General features: G+C 40.9%; 1 protein-coding gene across 2 annotated transcripts in view; it reads right to left on the minus strand.

Moving 5' to 3' along the window:
• Positions 1-15,847: 15,847 nt before the first annotated feature.
• The window catches only part of USP10 (ubiquitin specific peptidase 10), a 78,265-nt gene continuing 68,708 nt past the window's right edge, over positions 15,848-25,404 (minus strand). For both annotated transcript variants that reach the window (XM_065416522.1, XM_065416521.1), the window contains 3 exons: positions 21,837-21,981; positions 20,313-20,378; positions 15,848-16,902 (listed from right to left, as the gene is read on the minus strand). In XM_065416522.1, the coding sequence (XP_065272594.1) occupies positions 16,715-16,902; positions 20,313-20,378; positions 21,837-21,981 (399 nt within the window). In that variant the 3' untranslated portion in view covers positions 15,848-16,714. The remainder of the gene's footprint in view (positions 16,903-20,312; positions 20,379-21,836; positions 21,982-25,404) is intronic.

The raw sequence follows: 25,404 nt of genomic DNA on the forward strand, positions 1-25,404 counted from the left end.
TCTCTACTCAATGGAAGTCGAGAGGAAGGAGATGGAAGCACTCTGGTTTCCTCAAAGGCAGCTCTACTGCTCTGTACGGATCTGGAATTCAGGTGGGAAACAAACAGTCACTTAATCTACCACTAAAGAACATTGACATCCCGTAGAATTTCCAAAGAGGCAAGGGGCCTTGGGTTCCGATTTTTGCACAATAAAGGAGTGATGCAATCCTGAAAGTTAAACAAATTATTTTCTCTCCTACACAGCAGTGATGAACCTCAATGTTTCCCATGTCACAGATAGGATGCCCTATCCTATTTCCTTCTTAAATTAGGTATTATCTAGATTTCACACTGAATACTCTCTTTTTCCAGATCTATCCACTTCCACATACAATCATTGGGGTTATATGGACTAATTAGATATGCCGTTGCACATGAATTTTGCAAGGCCAACCTTTTTGCCTGCACCTACTTCCAGCATGCCCACCAAGGTGGGGAAAGAGAGTTGCATCAATGTTATGTGCTCATAACCTCTTTACAGCCCATTCCACATGCAGAATCTAGAGGGACCCAATACAGCTTCAAAAATGGGTGGGACTATGTGGGGGCGGAGCACTGTCCGGACAGCCATGGAATGCCCATAAAGGCAGATGGGGAAAATTGAATTTTCCTTTGGAGTATATATAGATTCTCCTTTGAGGTGTAATTTGTATCCATCGGGGTGAATCAATGCCCGGGCCCTTAAACTATCGCATAATCCAAGCTGTGCCTTTTCACGTATGCAGCGTGAGCAATGACACATTATTTCTTCCAAGTGTCGTCCTTAGAGGAGGAGAACAGATCCTAACAAAAGGGAAAGCAAACTTCCCCAGCAGCCAAGTCACAGAGGTCAGACATGAGCTACAGCTATTTCAGAGGCCTCTGCCTGCCAATAGACTCAGGCAGAGCCAGCTGCCAGCTCCCAGAATCTGTGTATGTTTATGTGAAAATGTCATCGTAATATCAGAGCAATCAAAATTCCGGTCTGCAAGTGACGCACTGGGGGGTTCTCGCTGACGCTGTTACTGCACTTAGCTGGAGACAGAAGCGCAGCCAGCTATATGAATTATTACAGATTAGGAGAGGAGCCGGAGTAGATTTCCCGGCCTCCTCTCGAATAGGAACCACTTCTGCACTGCTCGGTTGCCATGAGTCAGCCTGCCTTTAGTGGGGAGAGTTAACCAGAGGTGAATGCTGGCCCTAAATTTAAATGTGCTGGACTTGATGGTTTGAATCTCCAGCCTTGATCATCCATGTCCTCAATTGCAAGGCCCCCTCTCTCCCTCCTCCTTCAGACACACCTGTAATCGTCCAGCAAATTCTCCACCCTGATTCTCATCATTAATAGTCCACGCTTACTCCCTCACCTGAGAGCCATTTGTCTTGGTTTATATAGATCCTCGGCTGTCTCTTACTAGAGGTTTGTCCAGTTGGCTGTGATCGCAAGTGGGGCCGGTAATAGCTACCATCATAAGAATAATACGTAATAGGGTTTAAACATTCACACTGCACATCTGACAGTGGAACTATCCAGTCCCCTCTTCATAAAACCAAAGTGGTAAATAAAGGACTTCCAGTGTTATTCCATGATGCTTGCAATAGGGGAACCACCATGCCAACGGGAACAACTGTACTTCAGGGCAGCTCTACAAAGAGGGAATATTCCAAGAGATGCAGCCTTTCCCAAGTCAAAACTATCCCTAATGCTGTCATTTTAAACATCCTTTTGTGTGACGGCTGTTAGAGCCCTTTCCTGAATAGGCTCCCCAAATATTTTCTTTAGGTGATGGTTCTGCAGATTTCACTGTTTAAACTTACAGCATTGCAAATTACCACTACATCTTCCCCCACTGGGTGTTTTAAAGCAGGGGCGTTTACAGCTTGATATTGTTAAACATGTTTGGAATAGGTGATTCATTTTCTTTCTTGCTGAGTGTTATGTCTCTGGGGGGCAGCAGAACTGCTTTTGATGGTGGAAAAACATAAATCAGAGCATGCTCTATATTTAAATCTAGAAATATTTTGCTTCCAATCTAATGGAAATGCAGCCAGGTGTGAACAACATTCTTTTAGGCAGGGGTACAGACACAGCACGCAATTATTCTGATGATGACGATGCTCAGAATGCAAAACATAAAGGGTCTAATTTTCAGAGGTGCTGAGCTCCCACAACTCCAGTTGAAGTCAAGGGAAGTGTCAACCCCCTGAAAATCGAGCCCAGGGCCTATGTCAGGAGTGGCCAACCTGCATGCGGCTCTTCAGAGGTTAATATTCAGCTCCTTGCATAGGCGTCGACTCCGGGGCTGGAGCTACAGGCGCCAACTTTCCAATGTGCCGGGTGGTGCTCACTGCTCAACCCCTGGCTCTGCCCCCACTCCACCCCTTCCCCCAAGGCCCTGAGCCTGCCATGCCCTTGCTCTTCCCTCCTCCTCGCCTCCAGAGCCTCCTGCACATGTGAAACAACTGACTGGTGGGGCTGTCAGCGGGCGGCGCTGACTGGTGGGGCTGCCGGCGGGCGGGAGGTGTTGGAGCTGATAGGGGGCTGCTGACATTACTGTGGCTCTTTGGCAATGTACATTGGTAAATTCTGGCTCCTTCTCAGGGTCAGATTGGCCATCCCTGGCCTATGCTGTCCCGGCATGTATCTAGCACAATGTAGCCCAAATCCCTGACTGAGCCTTCTAGGTGCTACTGTGACACAAATAACCAACCAACCACTAATAATTTTTCCTAAGCAAAGTGTTAAGCAGTTGAGCTGGGCTTTGCTAAAGCAATGGAGATCACGATAATGTCATGCAAAGAAAATATCTTAATTACTTCACTAGAATACCTCCTTGCTTTATAGAGGAAGTGTAACATGCAAGCATCATCCCCATTCAGTGTTTCATTGGTTAAATAGAGGTTGAATTAGGCCAGTACGATCCTTAAAGGCATACAACTTCCAGTTTTTTAAAGATAAATATTGTTTTAACCTCGTTCTCTTCTCAGCTTTGTTTGCTGGCACAAACCCCTCCATAAATGAAGCCTAACTGGCTGGGGGGCGGGGGGGGGGGAAAATGAGCTGTTACTTTTGTAGACCATCTGGCTCAATTCAGGGAACAATTCCTACTTTCAGATACTTCCCTAAGAGGTTTGAAATATAGATGATCTGCCATGGCGATTTACAATGTGGCTATTTATTATGAGCAATTTTAAATGCAGCCTGCTTCTTCGCTATGGTGGACAGAAGCAGACAGCTGGCATAGGCTGCTCCAGTTATACCTACCGACCTGGATTTACTCCCTTTTCTAACCAGGGGCCCCGTCCATCACACAGTGAAGGTACAGAAATTGCAACTTGCGAATCAGCGGAACCCTCTGACAGCCCAGAGACATACCAAACCTGTTACTATGCGATGAAGTCAACATGTCAAGTCCTCAACAGACCCTTGGCTACTTTGCTCAAGCCCTTCCAGCAGCTAGTCAACACTGTGTAACAGATGGTGCATTATTCTCTGAGTCCTTTCCTCTGCTTGTGAATTAACAGCATTATCCCCTTTCCCTAACTGGGCTGCCTTGAAACCTAGTTTTAAGGTTGGTGGATTAAGTATTCAGTCCCTGCTTCACGTACTTGACTTTCAGGTAGGGGGGAAAGTATCATTTCCAGCACTCTGTCCTTTTAGACCAGACAAATCACCCACTGCATCCTCTGTGAATGTGCATCCATAGGATCACTGATTTCAATTAAAAATCAAGGTGAGATTTGACATTAATTTAAATGGGGCTAGAACTTGGCCCAAAGACATTCAGTTGCACCCAGTTTCCCAGGTGAAGGGAATTCCCTGAACAAACAACTCTCTGGCATACCAAGGAGGGTATGGAATGATGGGTGAAACGGAGGGAGTGCCAGTAGGGGGATATAAACATGCCAGCATATAGGTAGTTACCCTATTTATAAGATGGCAAGGGTCCATCTTGCCCAGTAGCCTGTCACTGACAGTGGCCAGGACAAGATGCCTCAGAAATATTTAAATTAAACAGGGGACAATGGCAAAGACATGGTTCTATTACACAGGCAAATACAACACTCCTTTGTATAGTGGATGCCCATGGGAATTTGGGTGGGCAAAGAATACAAGAGCAAGCCCTCCCCTGGGATCCATTTGCCCCAAAGTCGTGTTCAAGCTCTTCTTAAAAAACCCAGCCCCCAATTCAGCAACACAGTTAAGAGAGCTTTGCTGAATCATGGCTCCAGATATTCAGCTTTGTGTCTCCAGGCTGCACAGATCACTGGCATCCCAGTTGTGGAAACTCTTATAAGCTTTGGACGCACATTGTGCGCGAGTTGGAAGTTTGACAGCTCCTTCAACCACTGTCCCAGCTGACTAAACTTTGCTTTATTCAAGGGAGGGGAGGAAGCATTTCTATGACCTCTTTTCAAACGCATCGGGCTCATGGTATCCACGCCATGTTAACATCTGGGACTGATCAGAAACCAGTGAATCGGCAGAAACTGCCTCCTGAACGTGCAGACGTGAAGGCATACTATACAGTAACTACTCATTTAACGCTGGCCCGGTTAAGGTTGTTTCGTTGCTGATCTATTCAGGAACAAGCTCGTTTAAAGTTGCGCAATGCTCCCTTATAACGTCCTTTGGCAGCTGCCTGCTCTGTTCACTGTTTGCAGGATTCTCTGGAAGAGCAGCCCCTCCTTGTGGGGATTAGAAACCGGGGGGGGGGAAGGGGGCAGCAGCCCCCGTCCCCATCAGCTCCCCTAAATTCCCTATAAGGTATGTGTCTCGGCAGCTGCCCTCCCCCCACTGCCGGGCTGCTCCTGCCCTGCCCTCTGCCTTGGAGCTGCTCCCCGGAACTTCCTGCTTGCTGGGGGAGGGGTGCTGCTATCAGGATGTCCCCCTGCTCCTTCCTCCCCCCCCCCCGCTCGGTACCCCCTCTCCACAAAGCGGAGGAGGGGGACAGGGCTCAGGGACAGAAAGGAGGGAGCTTGCTGGAAGCTGTTGCTTCCTATCTGAACTGGCTGATCTGCTTAAAAGGGCAACGTACTTGAAGTGGGGTCATTGTACTTAAAGGGGCAATGCACGTCTCTCTCTCACTCATGCACGCACCCCTAGCACTTTGGAAAGTCCGCACCTGTGCAGCCGTGCATGTGCTGTCCGGAGGAGGGAGTGGTGCGCTCCAGCTAGAGAGCGTGGGCTCATCATGTTCAGTTTTTGCAGGGAAGTGTTTGCAGCTACTGCCCTGCATCTATTGTGTTTCCTCCCTCCTGCCTCAGTCCATGCTGCCTTGTGGAGTGTGAGGCTACATTAACAGCAGCATATTAACCCTTGACGGCTCAGCCGAGTGCTAGTTCATCATTTAGCAGCAAGGCATTCCCTGGGAAATATCCCACCCTCTTACTCCACAACTCAACCAAGCTTCACAATCTTTCATTGCTGTGTACAATATTAAACGGTTTAAAATTGTTTAAAACTTACACTGTAAATGTATGTCTTTTGTCTGGCAAAAAAAATTTCCCTGGAACCTAACCCCTCCCATTTACATTAATTCTTATGGGGAAATTGGATTCGCTTAACATCATTAAGCATAAAGTCGCATTTTTCAGGAACATAACTACAACGTTAAGTGAGGAGTTACTGTATTACAACTGGGGACAAAGGAAGAAGTATTTTCTGAGATCTGAGGAGGTCATATTTAAATGGGCTTTGAAAAGATTGTTCACAAAAAGTTACTTCCTAGACTAATGGAAAGCTTCTGATCTCAGAGGGTAGAAGTGTGGGTAACCTCTAGAATTTGCCACGCAAAACTCCCTACTCAACCCACAGGCAAACAGATAAAGTCAGCCTCAGTGTGGTGTCCTCACCAGACCTTAATGCTTTATTGTTAGTGATCTCTAATATGTCCCCTAGTTAAACATTAAAGTGGTTGGATTATCCCCCTGGTTATACATGCTACTGCTGCAAATATTTGCAGCGCCATGGGATAGTATACATAGAGAAGGCAGAGGAAACCGGCAGATGCAAGAGTTAACATAGGATGCCAGCAACAACTCAAAACGAGCAAAGCAGAGCCAGGGGTGGATCAGATTTTCACTCACGTAGATCAACTCGGGATTCAAGCACTATGCCCACTGTATATTTTGTGTATGCAGCCTTGTCTTTTTAGCCACGATGCACATATTTGAGGCTTTACAATGTTGTCGGGTATTTCCCTGCAAACATAATACCAGCAGAATGGCCAGAGTGAAATTACAAATTCTGTGACTTGGAACACGTTGTCCTCTCTACCGCATAAAACTGTAAAATCTGTGTTTTCAAGGTCAGAGATAAAACGTCTGGATCTACCATTATCCACTCTAGTGTAATACAAGAGGGTGAGTTTCTACCTAAAGCCATAGTAAAAGTTGTTTTTTAAACTGTTAACAGAAGTTACCTGGTTCTACTAGTATTTGAAGGTTTAGTTACAGACCCACTTTAGCTTATATTTATAGTTCATATATATATATAAATAGTTTATAAAAGTTTAAGAAAAAAATCAGTAGATGTTTTAATAAATGGTCAGACTATTAGAGGTTATAGCATCCAACAGGTCTGATTATAATTATCAATGACACCTTCCACCTATGTACTTATAAGTACTGTAACTGTCTATAACACTAGTAATACGATTTATGTAACATCTATTACTTTATTAACCTATTATGAACTATTTATAAATGGAACTTTACTAGTAAAGTGCAATTTTGTATCACACACAATCTTTTGGAGACGTTATTAAACATATACATCCCTAACACAAAGATTTTTGTTACACACAAAAGGTTTAAAACAGTCAAAAATCCAGTGCTGCAACTTAACACTTACCTCTCAAAATCTGCAAGTCCACCAGAAGCTAAAACTCCTCAAAAACCTCCTTGTGGAAAATAAATTATATATTTTAAATATGACAACAGGGAGGGAGGGAAGGAAATGACAACTATCACTAAGTGCAATGAATGCTAAGGTCTCAGCACAGCTGGTAGCGATGAATGCTGTTCTCATACAACTTCGCCAGCGATATTTATACTCTCAGGGGTTATGATCATTTCTTGGCCCTCTATGATCTTGGCAACTGCTCTTTATTTCCTGAGAAAAGGAAAAAATAGAGGGGTGTCAGTTTCATCAAATCTCTCAGGGCAGCAGGGAGATACCATGGAGCCCAAGAAAACTGAGAATCGCCCCACCAAATGGAGTAATATAACACACACACAGAAAATGGGGGGGGGGGAAGAGGGGTGTCGGCGGAGGAGGAGACAGAGACGGGGGGGCGGGACCAATAATTAAAACCAAATGATAATTTACAAGTTTTCCATGAAACCAGCTACAAGGATGGGGCCAGAGAGATGGGGCTCTGGACTCAGATGGAATTCAACAGTGAAATCCAAGGAGATCACTTAGCTGCAGCCCTTGAAGTTAAAAAAACAGCCCCAAAACAAAAACCCAAACCGCTAACTCGTAATTTTCCAGGGATCAGTCGAAGCTGCGGCTCCTCCTGCTCCGAAGTTTCTGGCTGCGAAGGAGAGATAGGAAATGCGATCCGCAGCTAAGCAAGAGCCTCCTGCCCGCAGCAGAAAGGGAGTGGGGGGAGAGAAATCAAAGGAAAGGCTTTAACTGCAAAACAAACCAATTTAGATTCAAAGGGGAGGGAGGAAAGAGGGGGGTGCAGCGTAAAGTCCTGCAACCAAACTGCCTTATAAATGAAGCCAAACGAGAGACCTGCGAGTGTGCTTGGGTGGAGGAGAGAGAAGAGGTGGGGAATCGCTGCAAGAAGGAAAATCGCAATTAAATGGTTGCAAGTATCAGTTCATCTCCCATTGCTTTGCTGTCACTTTGCAAAGCTTTCTTCTCTCCCCTCGCCCTCCCACTAGTCTGCGCCCTAGGAGAGACGCCAGGGGGCGCTCCTCCGCAGTTACTGAGAAGTCATTGCAAGCCTGAAACTGACTACTGGTGGGTGGTGCAGGTCAGCGTTCAGGTTAGGTGAGTGCGGAGCTGGACTGCACTTGCAGACTGTAACAGGGATGTTTCCAAAGTGCCTGTGTAACAGGGATGTTTCCAAAGCTCCGCAGAGATGCGCTGCCAGTCCAGGTTCCCTTTCATTAAAAAAGAAGAAACAACAAAATAACTGTGACTGATGGCTAAGAAGCCACCCTGTAGATTTTAGAGCAATGCATTGTTCCAAACAGGGGTTTGGTGGCTGTCAAAGAGAATGGTTTGGGCAGAAGAGAATTTGGAAGGGCTGGGGAAATAAACTAGTAATGTCAATCCATTGGTTGAATGACAGTCCCTTAGTTACTCTGTCCAGGGGCATTCAAATACAGAAGGATCGAGGCAAAAAATGTTGGGATGTGTACACACAAATACAGCCCACACAAATACACACCCACACCAGAAACAACCAAGGTCTCTTTAAAACAGTCTGAATCATTTTCTGTTTAAAACTGCTGACCAATATCCTGAGAGTTTTATTCTTTTCAACAGTCGATAGTATATCCAATCAATACTGGTTTGAAGACTGCAACTCTCAGGATATTCTCCAAAGAATTATACATTTAAAACACAGCAAAGCTTCCACATCAAAAATAGATTTATCGTACTTGATATATGGATTATTAGAAATACCATCTTCATTAAACAACAAACAAGGCCACTCCATCCAGTCTAGTGGGCAATTTACATGGGGGGAGGGGAACCCACTCCTATAGACGTCTTTGCTTAGTCACTCTTGGCTTTTTGCCATTTTTCAGAGCTAAGCTTTTTTTTTTTTTTTTTTTTTTTTTTTTTTGAGAAGTGATATCTTGTTTTCATAATCCAATCTGTCTGCATATCTGTCTGCATTACAGAAATCCCCAAGCATGATGTCCAGTTTGCATGGCTTTTTAAATAATTAGATCCACTGGCAAGCATTATCAATATCTTTCTTTAGAACAACATGGGTGCAAAGCACCTAGTCGTCTTAAGAAAAATCTAAGATGGTCACAATATTATCCACTCTGTCAGGTCAATCCTTTTCTATTTGTATTTGGATGACATTTTGGTTTATTTTAAAGGAGTTCCAGATGTGAAACAATGGCATATGGCCCCTTATCTGTAGCCCACAGCTCTATCTTGCTTATAGAAATTCAGTGGAATTTGGATATGTTTGAAAATCTCAGCCTTAACCCAAAATGTGTTGATGCTCGGATGCTCTGATGAACAGGACACTAGACAGACTAGAGTGGAAGACAGTTAACCGTAGTTACTTTGAAGTCATAGATAGCACTGTATTTTTCTTGAATTAATTTTCTTGCTCAGCTTCTTCCAGGACTGATGGTTTTGCTAAGTTACAGAATAACCCCTTTTCACCAACTCAACAGCATTAGGCCCATTGGCCTCTTTTTAGTTCTCCCCTACAATGGCAACAACTCAGAATCATCCAAATCCAGAGATGTGACAAGGCTCCAATTCCCAAGACAGTCTGAGCACTAGTCTCTTAAGTGGTACAAACCACACACCGCTCTGGTGCAGTGAGTCATCTGACTCTTCAGGATGCTGCATTAGTATTACCAGAAAGTTGATTAATTCATTTAAACACCACATACAATTTTCAAATAATTTCCAGATCCAGGGGGAATTTGTGATTTTGTAATTCCCACACATCCCTGCTGCGAATTAACCCTTTCCAGTGATTCAGTCTGAACAGAATTACCCATCTCCCTATTCTTGATGCTTTAAGGCAGTGATTCTCAAACTTTTGCATTGGTGACCCCTTTCACATAGCAAGCCTCTGAGTGCGACCCCCCTTATAAATTAATTTTTTTAAATATGTTTAACACCATTATAAATGCTGGAGGCAAAGAGGGGTTTGGGGTGGAGGCTGACAGCTCTCGACCCCCACATAACCTCACAACTCCCTGAGGGATCCCGACCCCCAGTTTGAGAACCCCTGCTTTAAGGTATGTATTCCTTTGATATGAACAATTAGCTCCATCACCCAAGTCCAGACACTGTATCCAGTGGTACTATGGACTAGGATGAGTCCACTAAACTTCTCATCACTTGTGACCTAAAGCCCATTTCAGTTGAAGTATGAAGAGGTGGAACATTATATTGTCTACATACTTCTACTACTTATCTCCACTGGGATTCTGTTGGATATTTTTGAGCTATACAAATTCAGTGGATGAAATTTGTCCCTGATGTAAGCTCACTGAAGTCGATGGACTCAAATACATGAATTTGGTCCACTTTGTGTTTCCATGGAATTAGAACGACATGATGATAAACAGGCACGTTTATTGTGAAAGATCAAAGAGAGAAGACAGTTGCCTAGATTGCATCATGTTCTGCAAGTATTTTCCCAGGAGTCCAAAATATTCAAGTATCTTTCGTGACTACTGTTAAATGACTAAAATAGGCTGGATTTCCATAATGTGGACAGATATCCAAATATATCTGATTCCGAAAACAAACGTGCCAGAAACAAGACTCTTCCTATGTGGTGCAAATCAAACCTTGATTTCTTGGACACATATGCTGCTGCTAAATTGATTCACTTCAGATTAAGAGGTGATTGTTGTGGCCATGGGAGGAGTTGGAAGCTACACGTTTTAGACAAAACTGACACTTCACACATTACGTTAAAATTTTCATTTTGTCTTCATTCAGCTGTTTCAAGTCCTACATTCAGCCAATGCCAAAACAAATCAGAAGTTATTTTTACCCATTCACTTCATAGTTATTACGGTCTTGATTATAACTTCTCTGGTTCATATGCGGGGAAAGCCACACAATGGGACTGAATATACAAGAAAAACCTTTTTATGTAACAGCCAACAAACAGAAACAAAGACAGATTTCAGTTATTTTACTCTGTTTAACATGCAGATACCATGCCTTGATTTTAGACTCAAACAGAATTACACTCCATTTCTAATTCAAATGTATGCTCACATAGGAGGCACGTTAGTGTACCGAGATGGGTTATTGATTCAAGTCTATCATAACAGAAATAGTGTGTGCCTAGGGACCCCAATCAGAAAATCAAGACCCCTTTGTGCTATGCACTGTACAAACAAGTAACAAAGACAATTCCTTCCTCATCGATCTTATAATTTCTGGGCCGGAGCACACTCAATATACGTATTAACCATTCTCAAACATAAATGGAGGCCCCAAAATACTCTCTTCTTCTGAGCAGTTTGGAAGACAGTGATCATGAGCAGAAACAGCATGGGGGATGCTCCTAAATCAGCGTAATCCCCTCTGGACTAACCTGCAAGAAAACCTATTTTTGTGAATTTCCATTGCAAGTTTGCAGATGCAAGAAGTTGGGAGATGCTTCCCTGACACTCCCACCTTCAGAGATTTTGCCCAAGAAGGAAAAAGAGTGTAATTATAAATTTGCTCAGATGTAAACCACCATAATCTCCTCCTGCTGTCACCAATATCATAAAGCTAACAAAATAAAATGCACAATTACCCATAGATCTCTCTGCAACATATAATGCAAATAACTTTTAAAAAGTGAATTTCTATTCAAAATGACTGCTTAAGATTTCTTACGGCAAGAACATTGTGTGACCAGCTATTCTTTTCCAACAGTTAAGTGGATTCGAAATTTTCTGCAGTAGTTTAGAACTTTATAATAAACCGTTCAGTGTGTGTGACACCACTGCACTCTACTGGAGAGACTCAGACCTACACCTCTGTAAACCATGGGCGGTATACAGCTAACAGCTAAAAGCGCAGATGCTCCATCTTCTCCAGTGGTATGGCCTGCATTTTTGGAGCAGGATGTTCTGTTCCAATAGTCACCATGACATTCCAAATGGCCACGGTGTGTGAAGTCCTAGGTTGCAACAGTTTAATGAATGACACAATGAAATGAACACAACCCAAATCCATTTAAAACTGCAGATGTTTGGCAACTGGAATAGGATTAGCCAACTTGGCTACAACTTCAGAGCTAGTGCCCCTGCTCTTGAGAAGGGTGTCAGGGGATTTTTAATGGCCAGGAGTGGTTAGGACCAGGCGTGTTGTGGTTTTTTTTTTTTTTTTTTTTTTTTTTTAAAGGAATGATCACAGCTCCAGCAACACAATGTCCTTATTACCATGCTGAGGCACTGGTCAGGACTGACTCACATGGCCGACTCATCAAAACTACTTCAGCATCCTGGATTTCCCATGGCAGCCTCCCATTAGAGAAATGAAAAGGCCCAAACCATGCTTAGCGTGAGACTGAAGAGCGTGAGCTATATGGCATGGCAGAATCCATTCAAAATTGCTCTATATGAATATTTCTCTTAGGTCAATAAAAATCATTACCAAAACTCTTCAACACCGTTTTCCATCAGTGATTTAAAAGGTTTTGCACGAATGGATTTACAAGTGACAAATTACAAATTCAAGAATTAACTGAGATGGAGGGGAAAGTATTTCTATTTGTTTCTGGTTTTCGCACTACAGGCTAATACCTGTGTGCCCAAAGCAATACACTACTCGCTGACTTTCTGCAGTTTCCATGGTACAAATCCCTTCCAAAAATAAAAACATAAAATATTCACTCTTGGTATTAGTTGTATGGATTATAAAGCAGGTCACTTAACCTCTGCTCCTCTATCTGCAAATTGGGAGAGAACAGTAATGACAGATAGCAAAGGAGCAGTCTGGAACTAAATTCATGAAAGATTAGCCTTGGATGGATGGCCCTATAGGAGAGTGAAATATTGTAATTAACACACATAACCAAGATGCTTCCCAAAGACTGTCTGAAATAAAAGACTTTCATACTTCATAAAAGGACTAATTCTTTGGTTTTCCATGGTGCTCCTCCAGTACCTTAAAAATCTTGGGCTGAGGCATAATGATATATAGGTAGCCAGCCTATGGAGGTGGCTAAGTATTTCACAAAGCAATGATACAATGAAATGCTATTTCAACTGTTATTAAAACACATACTTACCGCATAGCACTTATCTGAACTGTTCTTTATTTTCTTTAATCAATATTCTGATATGCTGGACTTTTTGACTAATTCACTAGGGGTGGAATTTTCCAAATGTGACAGTCTCCTGAAAAATCCCACCTTTTGTTTGTAGGTCATTATGGCTCTTCTGAAAAATCACCCCCTAAACAGCCTGTTTCAGTATGAACTTCTGGCATGCTCGGATTGCTTATACTTAGACCAAGCTTTTTCACGTATAGGATTCGGGAGCCCTATTTTCAGGCTTCTGTTTTTGAAAATCTTGGCCTTTTTTTGCATTCAAGCCAGTTTTTTTCTAAGGTTAAAATCTGCTTTAAGAACATCACTAAATAATTATAACACTTAGCTCTGATGCATTTGACATTATCAGTTACAGATAGAAATCAAGGACATAACCTACTCTCCTTGTTTTTGAACAAAGTGTGTAACAGAAAATAAAAATTGTGGTTGTGTAATGTCAGATGTTGCTACATATGCTTTTCACTGACTTCTTTGAGTAACTCATTGCACAGGTTTCATCAACAATTGTATGTGCAACATCCTTAGTGCAAATTAAATTTAAAAAATACCTAAGCAACAGTTTATTTCATACCAACAGACATTGCAATACTTGTTTTTACACCTGAAATTAAAAGAGTTCTTAAAACAAAAAGAAACACCCCTCCTCCCCCACTTCTACTGCATCTCTCATTTCAGTTTAGCAAGAAAATTAAAGAGTACATGAATATGCAGAATCATAGTGACGACTGTACTTCACTTTTACATTGTGTTTGTAATATAATTTCCTCTTTCATAATTTTATCACAATATTTTCAAAAACATCATCACTTGACGTGGCCCCAAGTAACCTCAGCTAAAGGAGCTCCAGATTCTTTTGCAAGACTGATTTATAGTGTCGTTTTTGTGAAAAGTCTCTTATGAGTAGCCATAGCCTTGGTTTTATATAATAACCTACATTTACTAGAGACAGACTATATATACATAAAAAAAGTGTCATGAGCTAGATATTTAAAGTAATAAGAATCACCACTATCATCAGAAAAAAGGAATGTAAACTTACATGTTTGTTTCACGTTTCAACTTCCAGGTTTGTTTCAGATTTATTTGACATAGGAAAAGCTCAGTGCAGGTTTGTGGGATTAAAGTGTATATTAATTACAAGTGGGATCTACAAAATATTTTTAGTGCTGGTAAAATGGTCTAATTGTGCACCATTGACATCCATGGGAATTATAACCAACTTCAAAGGGAGGATGGGCAGGGACATAATGTGAAATGTTATGTATGTATTTAATATTATAATGGATGGATTAATGTGATCGTGGTATGCTCTTGTCTTTAAGCCTGTGAATAGTCTCATTGCTTTGCTGGATCAGGTTTTAAGTGAAATAATAAGATTATTTTCTCACTGTGTGTCCAGTTCTAATAGCTCCATATTAGGATGACTAGTTTCCGCATAGGAAATTTTGTAACTGCAGAATTAATGGTTCAGCCTGACTTACATTTGCTAGTGACCATGGTTCAACAACTTTACAAGTGATTTTTGTTCAAAATTTGTAAATTTCTCCATCAAATAAAAATGTTCTCTGCCCATCTCTAGGAGCCCTGGCTCTGGGGCAGTCTGCCAGGTACATGAACTGGCAGGAAACCTACCTGGTAGGTCATGTTCCACAGGAACCCTGCTTGGTTTCTGGTGGAATTTCATCAAAATCAAACTGTCTTCACAAAGCGCTTAGGTTTCAATTCAGCAAATTCCAAAGGAAAAAAGTTTCATTAGAACTTTTCCAACCAACTCCAACGAACATCTGTATAGCAACTTACATCCAAAACACTCTCAGTGTATAATACACGAACTATATGGAGGGATTGTAAAATGCCCCCACCTCTGGGATGGGAGACACCAGCAGTTGAACAGTGCACAGCAATTCCTCCCAACAATTCAACACAAAGTGAAGAATCCAACTGAAGCAGGGAGACTTAAATGAAGTTCTACTGAGAGAGGCACCCAATATTTTCTCAAAGCTAAAGTGTAAAGTCTTAGTGCTCCTCACTGAATGACTGTGTAGACATAAGGGCCTGATCAACTTCCATGAAAATTGAAGGGCACCTCTTCAGATCAGCCCTGGATGAAGAGATTCTGAAAGCTGAAGCTGTGATTAACACTTTCCCACCACTCCTCCTTTGTGGCTGTGGTTACCAAAGCCCCTTCTTATTATTAATAACTTGTATTATTGTAGTAAATAGGAGCCCAACCCTGGACCAGAACCCCATTGCGTTAGGCGCTGTACAAATACATGGTTAATTGCCTTTTAATGAAAAAGCCAAACAGATAGCACAAAAAGGTGACCAGATACTATATTAATAGGTGAGCTATGAACACCTTAGAGCTACTAAAAAGGCAAATTGTACAGTTATTTCAACAAAAAGTAAAAAGCAGCACAATCACAGAGAAGTTATATGGAAAGCAACTGTCCTGCCTGTACTAGACAAAGAGAAAAAGTGAAGAGAGAAATCTAGGCAGCTTAAGAAAATGATACAGAAATTTCCTGGAACATAAAGCCTAAAAAAATAAAGCAGCTACTTCATTTTAAAAACATGAAGGGAAAACAGTGGAGAAAATACACTTTTTCCTACAATTTCCTTTTTTGTTGTTGTTGTTGTTGTTAATGCAAAACTCATTTGACCTAGTAGGTATTTTTTTAAATAATGTAATGATTATGCTTTCATGAGTATCATAGCATTATTTCAAATTAGAAAATGGATAGTAACTCTAGACTAGAGTTTCCACAACTGAAATTTACACTCAAAGTCAAAGAAACACAACCCACAACTTTAAACCAACTTTGTGACTTTTATTGATGGGCGACAACTTTATACTCCTAGATATCACTAAACTGTGTACAATTAAGAACTCAACATTATAGGAGAGCAGACAGCAAAATTAAACAAAGCAGACTTAAAGAAATATCAATCTTCATTATTTTGCCCATTTTTTAAAATCTTGTGTACACAGAAGCATAAATGCAGTTTGAAATCTCTTAATAGCAATAAAGTTACAATCACCCATCTATATAGACTAACATTTTAACTCCAAATATTTGATCTGCAATGTGTACTTAAGCAGTTTCTCATCGCACAATTATTAAAATGTGGTTTTTTTCCTATTAGGAACCAGCAACTCTGCATTTTGTACTTTTGTACATTGTTTTGAAGCACATAGAACCATTGTCTCCTGACAATGGCTCATGTTTTACCATTTATCAAAAACTACTGGGGGAGCAGAGAGGGTTTTTTTTTTTTTAATTTTTTTTATTTAAGTAAAGATAAAACTTATTTTCACAGAAATCTACAAGTTTTGTTGCTGGTGCAGGGTTTTCTTCTACTATGCAATTCGAAAGTGGGAATCAAATGCAAACCCCTTTTATCATCTTAGGATTCAGCATTAACTCAGAAATATTTTATCTTTTTGTGATTCGTGAGACTGAGTCTTTCAACCAAATGACTTCATTCTGGAAAGTCAAAAGTCAACACACAAACTATGTTGTGCACAACCCCCAAGGTAGTTTCCTTTTTCACTCTAGCCCATAGTTGCAAGGGAAAAAAGAATTCACTCAAAAGAGCATTTAAAGGAGGAAAAAAGTTAGTGATAGTTGGCGTTCTACAAAGCAGGTATCTTGCACACACAGCATAAAGAGGGAAGTTTCACAGCAGGTCAACTCGGCGATAGTACAGGAGGTAGGCTGTGCGTTCAGCAGACGGCTTCACCACCTGGTACTGATTTATCACTTTGACTGCCTGGTCATCAATGCGTAACCAGCCATTAAGACCAATTTGGAAGACGTCTGTAGTGTAATGGCCACCAGTTGCACTGTTTCCATGATGATAGACAACTACAAAGAGAGAAGTTAATGTTTATACTTCCACTGGAAACAAAACAGGAATACATATTTACTAAGATGTTCCTTTGTTTAAACAATAATTCATAATTCAAACAAACTTTCCAACTCACATGAGATCAAGAACATATTTTTTTGAAGAGTTTAACTACATGTTGAGTGGCATGTTTATATGCTATCCTGTACTGAAGTTATGCTTATACAGTGGTCGCCACTAAAACCTTTAGAAATGCCTTTGCAAATACTTAAAGTTATACCAGCATTATCTATATCAGGGGTCGGCAACGTTTGGCACGCGGCTTGCCAGGGTAAGCACCCTAGCGGGCCAGGCCAGTTTATTTACCTGCTGACGCGGCAGGTTCGGCCGATCGCGGCCCCCACTCGCCGCGGTTCGCCATCCCGGGCCAATGGGAGCGGCGGGAAGCGGCGCGGGCGAGCGATGTGCTGGCCGCGGCTTCTCGCCGCCCCCATTGGCCCGGGATGGCGAACCACGGCCAGTGGGGGCCACGATCGGCCGAACCTGCCGCGTCAGCAGGTAAATAAAACTGGCCCGGCCCGCCAGGGTGCTTACCCTGGCGAGCCGCGTGCCGAACGTTGCCGACCCCTGCTCTATATGATAGCAAATACTGTCATCATTGTATCTACTTACAAAGGGAAAAAATCTATGATGATGCTACTGATTTTTCACTGGCAGCACAAAAACTCAAGATTCTAAAGAAGTGAAAAATAATATCCTTAAGATCAAGTGTCCCAAAGGTCTAAGACAGATATTTTTAATTTACTACATGGCTTTTAGGGAAGGATTTATTTCACAGGAAAAGACCAATGGGATTGATAGACCATCTTCCTGCAACAATTCAACATAGCTTCAGAAAATTCATTTAGTGCTGACAAACTCAGTAAATAGTTGAGAACAAACATAACTGCTTGAAATCTCCTACACGTCCAGCTTGTTGCTGTTTGTATTTTCAAGTCAAAATGATCTTAAGTTAACTGTTCACAGATCAAAGTAGGTATTATACAATACTTAGTATCTGACATCTCTGCGACTTAAACCAGAAGCCTCTGAGTCAACCTTCGCTCATATCTAATCATAAAACCTCGTCTTCATATACAAGAGGACATTATGAAACTTTACAATATCAGAACTCTCTGTTCAAAAGTCTCTATTACAAACATAAGAAACTCCCCATCTAACCCATTTAATTTTGCTTTAAGGATGGTTCCATAAGAATCATTGTATACTAAGCACTTGAATGTGCTTAGTTTACAAGTTAGTTTTGTGAGTGCCAATCCTGCAATCTCAACATGGAACCAAGTTGGATTCTTTATTTTGAGAATGTCACCACCTGTAATATGTTCTGCAGCAAAATTAGGTCCATTTGATCCTGTGCAAACTATACCTCATCTTCAAATTGGGCTATCAGCTACATCGGTGGACTTTTACTGCTTTCACTGGGGTTATACAGGTGTAACTGTTTGGAATTATATTGATATATAATTTTGGTAATAATGCACAAGGAGGAACAGAATCTAGCTCATTCCGTTAGCTATGTTTGGGTGGTGAAGCACTGGAATGGGTTACCTAGGGAGGTGGTGGAATCTCCTTCCTAGAGGCTTTTAAATGTCAGGCTTGACAAAGCCCTGGCTGGGATGATTTAGTTGGGGATTGACCCTGCTTTGAGCAGGGGGTTGGACTAGATGACCTCCTGAGGTCCCTTCCAACACTGATATTCTATGATTCTAGGTTTGTCTCTGCAATGCTAAGAGGAGTAAACAAAGCAGTAAAAAGAAGTAGTGGTAAAAAAGTGTCATTTTCACAGTCTACCTTTCAGAGTTGAACCACACTTTAAATTTACTCTGATTTTGTTTATACTTCTATGAAGACAAATACATATTACAAGTACTTTAAGTTAAGCAAAGTAGACAGGCATGATTTATGGTATACAGATTCTAAATTATTCGTATATTTCAAGAGTTCTTTAAGACAGAAACTACCCTATAAGATTTTCTAGGATGCAGTTTGTATTTTATCTTACTGCAGAAGAATATTTAGGCAAACCTCTTGTTATATTTCTAATTAGAAATATCTTTAATTCTAAAAAAAACCTCTTTTTAATCATTAAAATTTTGTACAAGTAGTGCATGCTGTGTGTGTGAAGTTCTGGACTAACAACAAGGAACTGGAGACTAAAATGGTGTGTGTCTACAGAACAGGCACAAAAGATGAGGCAGTGGCAATGCAAATTTCCTCATACTGTTTTTATCCAGGCTCTCCAACCCTCTCTTGGAAAGCTCACCCCAGAGGTGAGAATTGTTCCACTAAAGTAACTACTGCCCTCTGCTGAGATTTCCAGTCTTGATGGTACCTTCTGTAACCTGGTTATACCACCTAAACAGAACTGGATCCAAACTACCTCGTCACACAAGCCCACCGGGGCTGAAACTAAACTGGTAACCTAGAAGTGAAAAGCTCCAGTCCCCTGAGCTTTTTCTTCTGATGCTAATACAAATAAGCAGGTGCAAATCTTACTAATCAATGTATAGTTTTTAAAAACTGTAGAGATTAATGTTTTGTTTATTAATAAAATGCTTCTGAATATTTATAGCAGTTTCCAGTCTTTAATACCAATAACAGGCTTTCATCTGGTACTTCAATATATTCCGACCATAAAAATGTCACTCTAACAGCCAACTCAGTGGGACCTCTATCGTCGTACAATATGCTATTCATACATTGTCAGACGTACTCATCTTGAAAGTGTTTAGAATCATGCAATGAACCAACATCAAAGTGGCAATTTTAAAAGACATTTGAAAAGTTACCCTACAAATCAGTGGTATGTGTCAAATATAGCTATATTAAAGTTGTAGATGTTCTTCTGGCTATGCAAGATGTATTTACCATTCAAGTTGCATGTCACCACCACCAATTCATCATCAATAACAGTTATGCTACACAATTTGTGTTAAGCGTCATCATAAATGAATAATACTCACGGAAGAGTTGATACTTAAAATTTAACCCCGTTGAGAAAAAATGAATATTGATGTACACCACTTGAGACAGAGCAGACCTATATGCATCTTAATAGAAGCTTTGCAGTCTGCATTCTTTCATTGAAAAGCAAGTATCTGTATACCCTGTGCAGGATGGATCTGGTACAGAACTGTGATCCTATGTTACTTAGGCAGAAGCTGAAACAATGTGACAGTAATCACATAACAGGAATATTCAGTACTTATCTGTCACTTTACACTAGAACTTACTAACCCTGCAAGTTACATCACTTTAATTTAAAGTAAACATTTTATAATCCGTCAGCAGTAACTACATTTCCACAACCAGAATTTCTATATGTAATGCAATATTTTGGGATAGAGTGACATAAATGTCTAAATACCTGCAAAGAGCCGGTAGGTTCTTTGGCCTTTAAAAATCTTGCTTTTCACACCTGGAGATAGTAACTCTGAAAAAGCAAAAGCAATATTTTTAACAAGCTAAAAACTTTTGTGTGAACAGATGTCAGGTGAACATTTATTTCCAAGTAAGAATCAAATAGTTTTTCCATCGGAAGCTTCCTACATCAAAGAAATGGCTGAAACCTCAGCACGCTGACACTGTAGACACTGGAGTCTTTTCTGTGGTGGGAGACAAACTAGTTTCTTACTGCCAGAGCACCGGCCTTTGCATATGGGGTTTCAAGCAACAGTACCATTCAAAGCTACCCCAGGGAAACAGAGGAGAGGGGGAAAAGGGCCAAGACACTAGTTATCTCCCCGCCATGCCTCTTGTTGGAGGATGAGAGGGCTAGCCTGTAAACTGCAGAGACTGTAAAGAATATAGCAGTTGTCCGTCTTGTTGACCAAAGCAGCCTGTAACGCACGTTTTACAGATTTCAACCCCCAACACACACACCCGAGTATGTATTAAAAACAAAAACCCCAAGATCAAATCATACTATCTGATAAAGTAAATACATCATTTATAATGTTATAATGTATCCCTACATAATTAGCCTTGTAATTTCCAGGTAGCTTGGAACATATTGCAGACAGCGAAAAAAAATAGATCAATCTGAACTACTGGTTGACTGAACAGCGAATGTCAGAATAAAAAGTTTCAATGCAGCAAGGTACACATATTATTCTGGTGTTTATATATAAAACACACTTTGTAAAATGAATAGATCTTAACATTTAAAAATTGAAGAAACTTTATAATGCATTAACACTTGAAATCTGACCTACCTATTTGATTGCTTTGATGTTTTTAGTTTGATTTTAGTTTGGTCTTAAAAAAAATTCTCATTTCTCCTCTCCAGCCCAATCAATGGTTTTTATAATGGTGCTTTTACCACCTCTTTGGATGGATTCCGAGCTGAAGTATTTTTATTCATGATTTGATTAACAGCAGCCTTGTCCAGGGTGCTCCAATCAGCTGAGGGAGGGCACTGTACGAACACATGGTACAGTCATCCCTCAGCCCTGAAGAGCTTTCAGTCTCAGGCCCCAATTCTACAAGTGTCACTCAGCTGGACACTGGGCCTGCATGAGACCCCACTGAAGTCAATGGAGCCTGATAAATGTTCCAGGGTCTGCCTACATGGAGTTCTTTGAAGGATTGGGGTCTAAATTAAGACCGTGCAGGCAGCAAGTGCTGTAAAAAAAAAAAAAAACCTGAGCACATCAGCTCGAAGCATCACTGGACTGGATTCTCCTAATTCACAGCTAGGACAGACACAAAATAAGGTACACAAGATAATACAGATTTCATTTAGATTATGAGAGTTTTCGCATGTATACAACCCAACAGAAAAAAATCAAGTCTCTCCTATACTGAGCTTGCAAAAATTCACTTTTACCCTTTGGAAATCATAGAAAATTCTCTTTTCCTCAAAACAAAAAGTTTTATTTAAGAGTTTCACCTTTACTAATTTCCAGGTCAACGGGATACTCAATATTCTTGATAAGCTTCTGGCATCCACCAGTTTTCTCATATACAAATCTTTTGAGGTGTAACACAAGAACGGGAGGGAGCTCTTCTAGGGTCACCCTTCGACTGATCTCCACCTAATACAGAGAGCACAAAAATGCATTAAAATTATATCTTAATTTTAGGATCAGTATATCTTGAAGTTAACCCCTTTGAAAACAAAAAGCAAGGGAACATGACTAATGTGTGTAGAACACACATTTTATCTAAATTACGCCACTTGAAAGTGTCTGTATTGTGTTAGTTTTATGACAAATATCCCATTGTTTGTGCACTTTAAGCCTCTAAAGCGCATTGGATTTTCCCACTGAAGTGTTATCTTCAAGGAAAAAGTATTACAATTTAATATAATGTCTTGTGGGGTTCTTTCCATGGGGGTTCTTTAATCTAGGGACTAACTATATATTTATGAAACAGGAAAAAAATAGCTGGTGGAAATGATGGAGCTCAACATTAGGATTTAGAAATACATTTTTCCATGAATTAGTTTTGTTCTTCTTGCAGTCTATTTGCCTGACTTTGCAGGATTACTTAACACACTGTGAAGTGCTGGAAATACTGGTACCAATGCAAGTACTCATCACACACAGATCAGTTGCATATTATGTCACAGCACTGTATGTAGATAAGCACATAAGGATCACAACTGATGGATGAAACCGGAGCCACTGAACTATTAAAAGGAGGTCAGGACTGATGACTGTAACATAAAATAGGAACAAAAAAGCCATTGAAGGTTTTTCTGGTGCCTCCTTTATGCTACAAGACTCTTACCTGCAAAGTACACAGCACTGACCAACAAGTTATGAACAGCCAGAATTTACAGATGGCAGGCTTTGAGTTCCATCATGACCACACGTTTAAGTATTACTATATTAGGACAATGTAAATACTTGGAAGCTCTGCAACATCCTAAACCAGTGGTTCTCAACATATTTACCATTGTGGGCCAGATATATGGCCCAAAATGTGTTATGTGGGCCGCATCCAATACTACCTGTATGGCCCTGAGGATGTCACGTGGGCCGCAACTCTGTGCTGATTGGGCTGCAAGCGGGCTGTGGGTTGAGAACCACTGCCCTAAACACAAGGGGCTTAGAGTAATATTTCTGTCTTCACTTTTTGCCTTTAATTTAGTTTTATTAATGGACACATCTTTCTCATAACTCAAAAATGGTTTCATCTTTTTTTTTTTTTTTAAAGCCTTAGGCTGAGATTAAACACCAAAATTGTAACTTCAAAAGGAAAAAAAACCGGTGATTCTTAAGAGGGAGTGAAAATAGGGAATCAGAAGGGCAAGCTATATTTACGGTGCATGGTTGTCACTCCTAAACCTGAGAAACCACAAAAAGTGTAGCTCAAAATCTTGAGAATCTGAGGCAGTTAATGATGCTCTCACATTAACAATCATATTTTAACAGAATATTGCATAAAAATTTAAAACTAAATATAACAAAGGAGAGTAACACCATCATAGCATCTTTCAACCTGACAATTACATTAGCATTCCCACCTGCTACAGAATGAGGACTAAACCATCAGGTTTCTGGGGATTTTCAATAGAAAATCTCCAGCTGAAGAGCTCTGAGCTTTGCTTAGCTAATAATACTTTAAGATGGGGGGAGAGGGGAGCAGGGGGGAGTTATAAATATAAGACATGGATCCAAGACCTCTTGAGTGCTAATCCTAACATTGACACTCTTTCTGATGTTATTTAAGCATCTCGTTTTTTTCCCATCTGGAAAGTCTGGATGAAATACCTGCCTTCCCCACAATGATGTTTTGAGAATTAACATCTGTAAACCGCTAGGTATGCACGAAAATTATTAACGTTCAATATTTTCACAACAACATGTAATAAAAATCTTCTATTTTTTCCTGAATATCTGATGAAAAAGAAAGATCTAAAAGGCATTTTTAGATGCTTTTAATTCCACTCAGACACTAAACCAGACCAAATCACTAGCACCTAAACTGAACACCCATTTCTTCCAAAACCCATAACTGAACAGTGGGTTGTCCCTAAAGAAGTTAAAACCATCTGCAACAAAAACCAAAAAGAAATGACTAGCAAAACAAAATCCCTGTGGTAAATTATGATGAGCTTGCATTGCAAATGTTCCTTCCACATGAGAAGAAATCCCTAAAATATTTTCGCACTTCTACTCCTACTAGAGGACTGGATATATAATCCAGACAAAAGCTGTCTGTCTACCTATAACTTTTCAAGGAAAATAGTTTTCCATTCATTCTCCAGTCACAATTATATTCTGAATAAAGTAACAGAGGGTCCTGTGGCACCTTTAAGACTAACAGAAGTATTGGGAGCATAAGCTTTCGTGGGTAAGAACCTCACTTCTTCAGATGCAAGTAATGGAAATCTCCAGAGGCAGGTATACATCAGTATGGAGATAACGAGGTTAGTTCAATCAGGGAGGGTGAGGTGCTCTGCTAGCAGTTGATGTGTGAATACCAAGGGAGGAGAAACTGCTTCTGTAGTTGGATAGCCATTCACAGTCTTTGTTTAATCCTGATCTGATGGTGTCAAATTTGCAAATGAACTGGAGCTCAGCAGTTTCTCTTTGGAGTCTGGTCCTGAAGTTTTTTTGCTGTAAGATGGCTACCTTTACATCTGCTATTGTGTGGCCAGGGAGGTTGAAGTGTTCTCCTACAGGTTTTTGTATATTGCCATTTCTGATATCTGACTTGTGTCCATTTATCCTCTTGCGTAGTGACTGTCCAGTTTGGCCAATGTACATAGCAGAGGGGCATTGCTGGCATATGATGGCATATATAACATTGGTGGATGTGCAGGTGAATGAGCCGGTGATGTTGTAGCTGATCTGGTTAGGTCCTGTGATGGTGTTGCTGGTGTAGATATGTGGGCAGAGTTGGCATCGAGGTTTGTTGCATGGGTTGGTTCCTGAGTTAGAGTTGTTATGGTGCGGTGCGTGGTTGCTGGTGAGAATATGCTTAAGGTTGGCAGGTTGTCTGTGGGCGAGGACTGGCCTGCCTCCCAAGGTCTGTGAAAGTGAGGGATCATTGTCCAGGATGGGTTGTAGATCACTGATGATGCGTTGGAGAGGTTTAAGCTGAGGACTGTAGGTGATGGCCAGTGGAGTTCTGTTGGTTTCTTTTTTGGGCCTGTCTTGTAGCAGGAGGCTTCTGGGTACACGTCTGGCTCTGTTGATTTGTTTCTTTATTTCCTTGTGTGGGTATCGTAGTTTTGAGAATGCTTGGTGAAGATCTTGTAGGTGTTGGTCTCTGTCTGAGGGGTTGGAGCAGATGCGATTGTACCTCAGTGCTTGGCTGTAGACGATGGATCGTGTGGTGTGACCGGGGTGGAAGCTGGAGGCATGAAGGTAGGCGTAGAGGTCGGTGGGTTTTCGGTATAGGGTGGTGTTAATGTGGCCATCGCTTATTTGTATTTATATTCTGAATGTTTATCTAAACTGTGAGGTAGGTAAAATATATGGAAACAATGCCTTCTGTGAAGAATG

The sequence above is a fragment of the Emys orbicularis genome, chromosome 14 (assembly GCF_028017835.1).
Source record: "Emys orbicularis isolate rEmyOrb1 chromosome 14, rEmyOrb1.hap1, whole genome shotgun sequence".
NCBI lineage: Eukaryota > Metazoa > Chordata > Testudines > Emydidae > Emys > Emys orbicularis.